At 54.4% G+C, this 7,006-nt stretch overlaps 3 protein-coding genes across 3 annotated transcripts; 1 reads left to right on the forward strand and 2 right to left on the reverse strand.

The window, feature by feature from the left end:
* Positions 1–1,526: 1,526 nt before the first annotated feature.
* Positions 1,527–1,631, reverse strand: CCOS01_17089 (uncharacterized protein; the record flags this gene model as incomplete). Its single annotated transcript, XM_060465223.1, has 1 exon — positions 1,527–1,631. One exon carries the CDS (start codon positions 1,629–1,631, stop codon positions 1,527–1,529), a length of 105 nt encoding a protein of 34 aa, XP_060304221.1.
* Positions 1,632–3,717: 2,086 nt separating this feature from the next.
* On the reverse strand, positions 3,718–4,374 carry CCOS01_17090 (uncharacterized protein; the record flags this gene model as incomplete). Its single annotated transcript, XM_060465224.1, has 3 exons — positions 3,718–3,970; positions 4,038–4,228; positions 4,300–4,374. 3 exons carry the CDS (start codon positions 4,372–4,374, stop codon positions 3,718–3,720), a joined length of 519 nt encoding a protein of 172 aa, XP_060304222.1.
* Positions 4,375–5,648: 1,274 nt separating this feature from the next.
* CCOS01_17091 (uncharacterized protein) lies at positions 5,649–6,985 on the forward strand (the record flags this gene model as incomplete). The annotated part of the gene is made up of 3 exons (XM_060465225.1): positions 5,649–5,836; positions 5,883–6,040; positions 6,108–6,985. 3 exons carry the CDS (start codon positions 5,649–5,651, stop codon positions 6,983–6,985), a joined length of 1,224 nt encoding a protein of 407 aa, XP_060304223.1.
* Positions 6,986–7,006: the final 21 nt, after the last annotated feature.

Here is a 7,006-nt window from a genome sequence, read left to right on the forward strand (position 1 = left end):
GCAAACCGTTCCTATACAGTACTAGTGACTACATCTGCCTCGAAACACTGACGTCAGCGTGGCAAGAAAACGCCATAGTTCAACCGAGTCTGCACAGAATGGCGCCTTCTACACTCAGCCCTAGATATCAAAGTCAAAATGATCCGCGCCAGCGCCTCGTCAACATCATTTCGGGACGAGACATGGAGCCTGTTCTGAGCTGTCACGACTTGTATTAGCACAGAGCAAGGGGTGTATAAAGTTGGTTCAATTTAGCTTGAACTGACCTATGGAAAAGAGATGGGGAAAATTGACTTACCAATTGAATGTGAGACACACTTGATAAAGCACATGGTTGAGTCCTGGAGAGTGCTGACACCACCTATAGTCTCGTGATATTGGCGTAGGGATCAATCCACTACTAGACCTAACGCGAGACTTGACTTCCAGGTCTTATGGAAGGTTCGGATCCTGTTCTGCAAGCACCATCACTTTCCTGACATGTCTGTCGGCACAGAGTTGCTCCGCGTGAATTTGGGTGGGGGTGCGCGTAGGAGAGTCCTCTTACACGAAACTGAAGCTATCGTCTGCCCTGTTGACACCGACACCGCGCCCTACTGGAATTTTTGTGCCAGATTCTCACATGCCCAGGAAGAAAAAGTAGACTGAAAACTCCGAAGAGGTTTGGTACGGTGCATACATGTCGCTTTTTGTTGCTCCTATCCCTGTGTCGCCTTACTGTGGTACAATGGATGATTTCAGCTCCCGGCTCTGGGCTTCGCGAAGCGGTTTACCTGTCAGCATTTTTGGCTGCTGAGAGAATCGAGGAGATGCGCCGCAGATACTCAGTACAGGGTTTAGCCTTGACTTGCAGCTACAGTATTGGCGAACCCTACTAGGTTGTGACCTTCCTTTGTATCTCGGCGTGAATGTAGTGTTGACGGCCGAAAGACGTAAACGACTGCTGGGTACAGGAACCAAAGAGACGGTTTCCGCCTTCCACAGGCTGTGGACAGGCTACAATCAGACTGACATCAAAAGCGCACTTCCTGTCGCAAGCAGTAACCTGATACACAGGCTATCCCGATCGTAGCCTTACCTGGTCGCTTTGCACCGAAATTCACTTGGATGTCACCATGAGGCCCTGAAAAGGAACCGGTCTAGATTTTGCGCTCTGTTTTTCATTCTCGCGACGCGTCCAGTTCCATTTCTCGACAGGTGGGATTAATTTCAACCTCCAAGTGCTTCTCGGAGAAGCGGAAACGGACAGTACCATGCATCGAGGACCGCAAGCAGAATGTTCGCCTTCGTAGAGATGTGGCCTCAGTCCTCATTTCCACAGGTGAAGTGTTCTTCCACCACACTATTATACAGTACATAGTATTAGGCATGCGTCGCTTCCTCTTGGCAGTACACTTCATCTTCTTGGACTTGACCCACACAGGCTGGGCCCAGAGTCGTTCTCACTACATACATGCGACCACGATCAGATGTGCGAGAATGACTGGTATCGAAGCCGGTTATGGATACTTTGGAGTAGCTCTTGATTACGCGCTGCCCCTCACACTGTCTGTCGTACAACCATCCTGACCCCACATTTTGGTTTGCAAACCAACCGCTACAGCCATTACCAGAGGTTTGCGCACGCCCATCACAGCAACTTTTGGCTTCTCAAGTATTGAAAATGTTTGCGAGAGAGGAAGTGACTTGTGATCAATAAAGTACATCGTACAGGGGGATCTCGGGATATAATTGGCCCTTTCATGGGGTCACAGTTGGTAATCGGCAGCACAGCTCCTGGGCGGCTAGACTTTCCGAGCAGCTAGACGGGTAAAGTCCGAGATCCACCGCACAAGTTGCCGAGAAGACGTGAGGAGAGCATTTCGTGACTGAGATGCACATCATGGCAACGTAGCTAGTGACGGGGATGTCGCATATTTCGCACGGCGTCAAATTAGTGTCCCGCGACGGAGCGACCGTTGGGCCTTTCGATGCGTGAAGTGGTCGCTTGTTGCCGCTACATGTTTCCGGCCGAGTTTCATGAGCTCGATGTCGATTGGTCACTGCCTATTTCTATCCGTATTGTACCTGCCTCGTTTGGACTGTGCACGCTGCCGGGCGGCTTCCGCGGTATTGGCACATTACATTCGTGACTTCTTCCTACCTGAAGACGCAGATCGCCAATATCCATCTTTCTCCGATCTGGAGCATAACAGAGTATGTCAAACCCGATGCACCGGCGCGCCTGATATTGAACGATATCAAGTATATATAAGCGCACCTGGACGTCGGGAGTTAACTGAAATGGCTCTAACCATTCAACTCTTCAGCTACATCCTATCAGTAGCTGCCCCTTTCGGAAACCATGTCGACTACCACCCGAATTCTAGTTGCTAGCTTGCTGTCTGAAGAGCCGTCCCATCAGGGGCAATCGCATGCGCAAAAGGATCAACTGCCAGACTTCGCAGTACTGGACACGTTGTTACCTGAGCCCCCGTCCACTCCATCATCTGATGGAGAGACTCACTCGTGCGCTGACCAATCTCCTCGCCATTCTCACCACAACGCCGCCGCAGCTTCATTACTGTCGCCTGCGGAAGTGTGGTACTCTCGAAATCCCTTACTGTCAGACACCACTTCACTGCTCAATATACCCTTGAAGTACCTAGATGCGTGCGTTGCATCAATGGATCTCCTGGAGGCGACATTCGACAGGCCGACACGCGCCAGGGGGAATGAACATATGGCTCCAGCTTCCTTCTCATCATATCCCATTTTATCGCACGTGGATGAAACATTCAGCAGGTATCTATCACTTTATCCGCTCTCCGGCAGTTTCTAACTTGGACAGTGCGGGCTTCGCTGGCACTTCTCGTTTGACCGAACGACAGATCATTGAAAACTCGGATTCAGTCTTCCCAGACCTGGGCTCATGGTCCGATTTGCAGCCGGTAATGATAGACTCACGACACGCCACTCCGAGCACAATGGTCGATCTCAACATCCCCTTTGAGTGCCTCACAATGCAATCTTATCAGCTTGAGAGCACTGGCACTATGCAAGCCTACAATTTTCCAACCGCAGTTGTCGACATCGATTATGCGGCTCAAGACTGTGTCGCTTGGCCTCAGGCTCAGTGGCTTTCTGCAGGTTGGGGATGTTCTTGTGGCTTCGAAGGATGTCGGACTCGAACCACGGAGCTGCCGATGTACTTACAGCATGGTCTGGGCGATGAGGAAGTGTCTTATTCACCATTCTGCGCATCAGGCTATGGCAACGACTTCTCGTCTCAGGGCTACTTGTAATTTTCACACAAGGGACTGATGCCTGCGCTCCTACGTCTCTCGCTCGACAGGCTGCCATCTTGAGCGAATGGGAGAGCTGACTGTAGCGATTGCGAGTGACTATGGGCCGGGGCGGTTGGTGATCTCACAAGCTAGGCGTGATCAAAAGGCAACGCAGATAAGATTAGGGCAACGACGAAGTCACTACGAAAGTAGGTTGCCTTTCGATAGCTTTCTGGCTTGGCCCTACAAAGTCAATTGCAAGAGCCTCATGATGCATAACAGAGGAAAAGCTGATTACGCCGACCCTACAGTGCAGCAGACAGGGGTGGGCCAAAGAAAAATGTAGATATCAAATAATACGAATATACTATGGTATTTGCCGAATGCCGAAGCAGAACCCCCGTTGCGCGTGACCGCTACCTTAGAAATAGAAGTTTCTCTCCGGACAGAACTATGTCAGTTGATTAACATCTCCTCCATGGTTTAGTAAAGGGCTCGCGACTGCCGCGGAAGACCCTGCTCTCATGAAAATGTCAACGACCTCTTTCGTTAGTTCTTCGATCTTCTGCGTCCTGGGAGTCCGGTCAGTGCTGGAGGTCTGAAGAGCTCCCTGGAAGGCGTACTTCACTACAATCCTCTTGTTTCGGGCTAGCTCTTCATCTTCAGCAGCCGTATAGCCATCCGAGGGCTCTGGGGTTGGGCCACTTGAACCCTGTTAGATTGTTGTATGAACAGAACTCCACATCTCTCACACCGGCAAGCCACACGTACATGATCTCACGAGGGTGCGGGTGACGATCGGGGGCCACTACAGAGCTGCAGGCTGTCACTATCTGATGCCTGTGTGGGCGGGATTGGGGGCTTACGCTGATGGCTGTCCGACGGTTTGGTGGCGGTACGGTGTCTCGCGAAAGCTGCCTTGAGCATACGGGGTGTGTTCCACGGAATGAGCAGCCGAATTTCTAGGTCCCTTTTTCTTCCCGCCTGCAGCCTGTCGGTGATGATTGTGCTGAGGCGGGTGTCCGCCCCGCACCGGGTAGGGCGCCGCCCGCGGAGACGGACGCGGAGGCTTTGAGGGCGGATACCTCTGACTCTGGGCTGGATACATGGCAGGCAGTGGATGTGTGATGGAAGGAGAGAAACTGCATACGCGCACAGAAAGAAACGGAGAAAGTTGTACTCGTAGGGTCCGAAGGAAGACGTCGGATGTCGTTCGGTTTCGTCCAATTCTTAGTGCAGCAGGAGCCGAAGTCATATGTTCTTGCTGGTCGACTTTTATGGCCGCGGAGTCGAAGCAGGTTGCGAGGTAAAGCCAGGTGGGGATGGGCAGCATTGATGGTGCAAACTCTCACCAACCAATCAAACGCGTTACCAACTGTCTGGAACCGACGTTGGAAGTTGCGACAGAGAAAGAGACAAAGCTCCACCTTCCGCGTCATCCGCTATTGGTCCTGCGAACACATCCCAGCTCCAACACGAACCGGCCGCGGCAGACGCCGTCCGGTGGCCGAACCGCCTGTAAGCCCGACTCTTCATTACGTCCGTGACGAAAATGACAACTTGCCTCGCGCCGCGGCGGATCCGCGCCGTCCCGAAGGCGCAGAATCTCACAAGCTCGGGAGAGGGCGTGATACAGCCCGATCGGGAGCGGGCATTAAAAGAGGGCTACTGCCAGTCTTGCAGCACGTTTCCAGAGGCCCCAGCGTGGGACCGGGGATCGCAACAGACGGGTCTTCTAATGAGGATCCTCGGAGGGCCTCAGTTCAGTCCCTTTTTGCCCCCTGCCAGGACGTTGGTTGCAAACATGAATCGTGCAGTGGCCAGGGTTTGGGTGCTAGATCGGCCAGGCACTTCCTGGAAGCGAAGGGCAAGATAAGGCGACGATGCGCAGAGAGCCGTTGGTCTACCGCCATAAATGAGGCTCGTTGGCGGGTTGCAGAAGGGAAGGATCGACGACCTGGCACCGCGATTGTGGGGTTTCCGAGGAAAGCCATGTCCACCGACCGAAAGGCGTCGCTAATTTACGAACGGCCAGACCTGTCGATCCAGAGTCTTTGGCCGGAAGCCGTCGCCAAAAGCGTCGCTTCAAGCACAACGGGCGAGCCCACAATCAAAAACCCGCTTCCAACGCGTGAACCTGCAGCTTCTATGGGGTTGGCTCGAAGTCTATTATAGTGTTGCCTCGTTCGTCGCGTGCCCCGACGGATACAGTGGGACGAGATAGTGGACCCTCACATCCGTCGGGTCTAGGCCTCCAAGACACAGTTAACTCCGCAAGGTCCAAGGTCATCCAGACCAAACGTGTGGCCAGAACGCCCCACGTAGGGATCTCCACTTTCCGCCAGATAGGCGTTGCTCCCACACAAAAGCGGCTGTGACAAAATGGCGCCTACATCCGCGCTCATCTCAGGCGTTGCCTTGTCCAAAAGGTCAGCTACGATAGCTGGTATGGTAGAAAGAGGCTTCGAGGGCAACGGCATAAATTGCGGGCCGGGGCAAGTGGCACAGCCTAGGTATCGGGAACACGGTAATCCCAGTACATACGCCCAGGCATCGAGGCTCCCTAATCGGTAAACCGGACGCTGCCTCCATCCATCACATCTGTTACGAGGCCAGAGATAAAGGTTGGAAGTGCAGTGCAAATAACGAACGCCTTCCCGACAAGAGGGTTCTCGCCCACGCCGTCCACCCTAGGTCGTACCGTCTGCACGTTCAACGTGTGTTCGTCTCTTTGGAGTTCGAAATCGTCTCAAGCGTGTCGCCGCGATCGCCCGGTAAGCCACCCCCGTCTTTGCAATTGTCCACTCACATGATTGACATCTAGTCAGGCTTGCAAAACAGGTCTCAGTCAGCCAACTGGCGGAGCTGCAGCGGACACACCTATCGACGGTGGCAACAGCCCAATTGGCGTCCTGCTTCCTGAAAGGCCCGCGGTACAGACCAGCGATTGCATGCGTCTCCAGGCACCGAAAGCCGTCGCGCCACCCACTCAAAGTTTACTGTTCGAGGAGAGGAACATGGAAGGGCATCCGGACCGCCCAGCGCACAGGGCTAGTCCAATCGGGCTAGGGGCGAGCGACGCCGAGGTGAAGCCACAGGATTGTGGGGTCAACGAGGATATCGCATGGCCTGAGCTTGATCTATTCGTCAGTGACGATCTGGCAGGGCTGGGGAGTCTCGCGGAAGACGACCCGGTCATGCCCGACTGGCTATTTGCAGAAGCGGAGGACGCCGTGCAGACCAACGAGGTACGGGCAATTCCCGACCTCGGCGCAGAGCTTGCTCGTCCGATGAACGCCAGAGATGAGAATTTAGCCAGGTGTCGACTGTTTGAGCGGGTCTCTAGGGAGCTTTGGTCGGCCGAGCAGAGGAAAGTCGGGAGGGAGACGACTGGCCGGCGGTCACCAGGGGATCCGCTTGGCCGGCAGGCCGATGCGTGGTGGGCGGGCAAGGCGGAGCTGTCGGACACCGCAACGGCGTCGGATGAAACGCTGGAAACCGCATGGGTAGACGCGCCGAGTACGGACCGGGTCCGGCTCTGCGTTCCATTCTTCCAGTCTGTCGCCACCCAGTTCCGCCTTCTCAACCAGGGTAGGCCTGAGGGTGCCGGCCGCAGCCCGGACTGGCAGGCGGTAAATGACAGCGGCGGTGGAGGTGACAATCCTCGATGGCCTTCGGTGGCTGAACACAGGAAGCATTCGAGAGGAGCAACTGGCTAAGGCCGAGAGTTATGCTGTCTT

Source organism: Colletotrichum costaricense, assembly GCF_030867565.1.
Source record: "Colletotrichum costaricense strain IMI 309622 chromosome Unknown Scaffold_42.1, whole genome shotgun sequence".
Classification (NCBI taxonomy): Eukaryota; Fungi; Ascomycota; class Sordariomycetes; order Glomerellales; family Glomerellaceae; genus Colletotrichum; species Colletotrichum costaricense.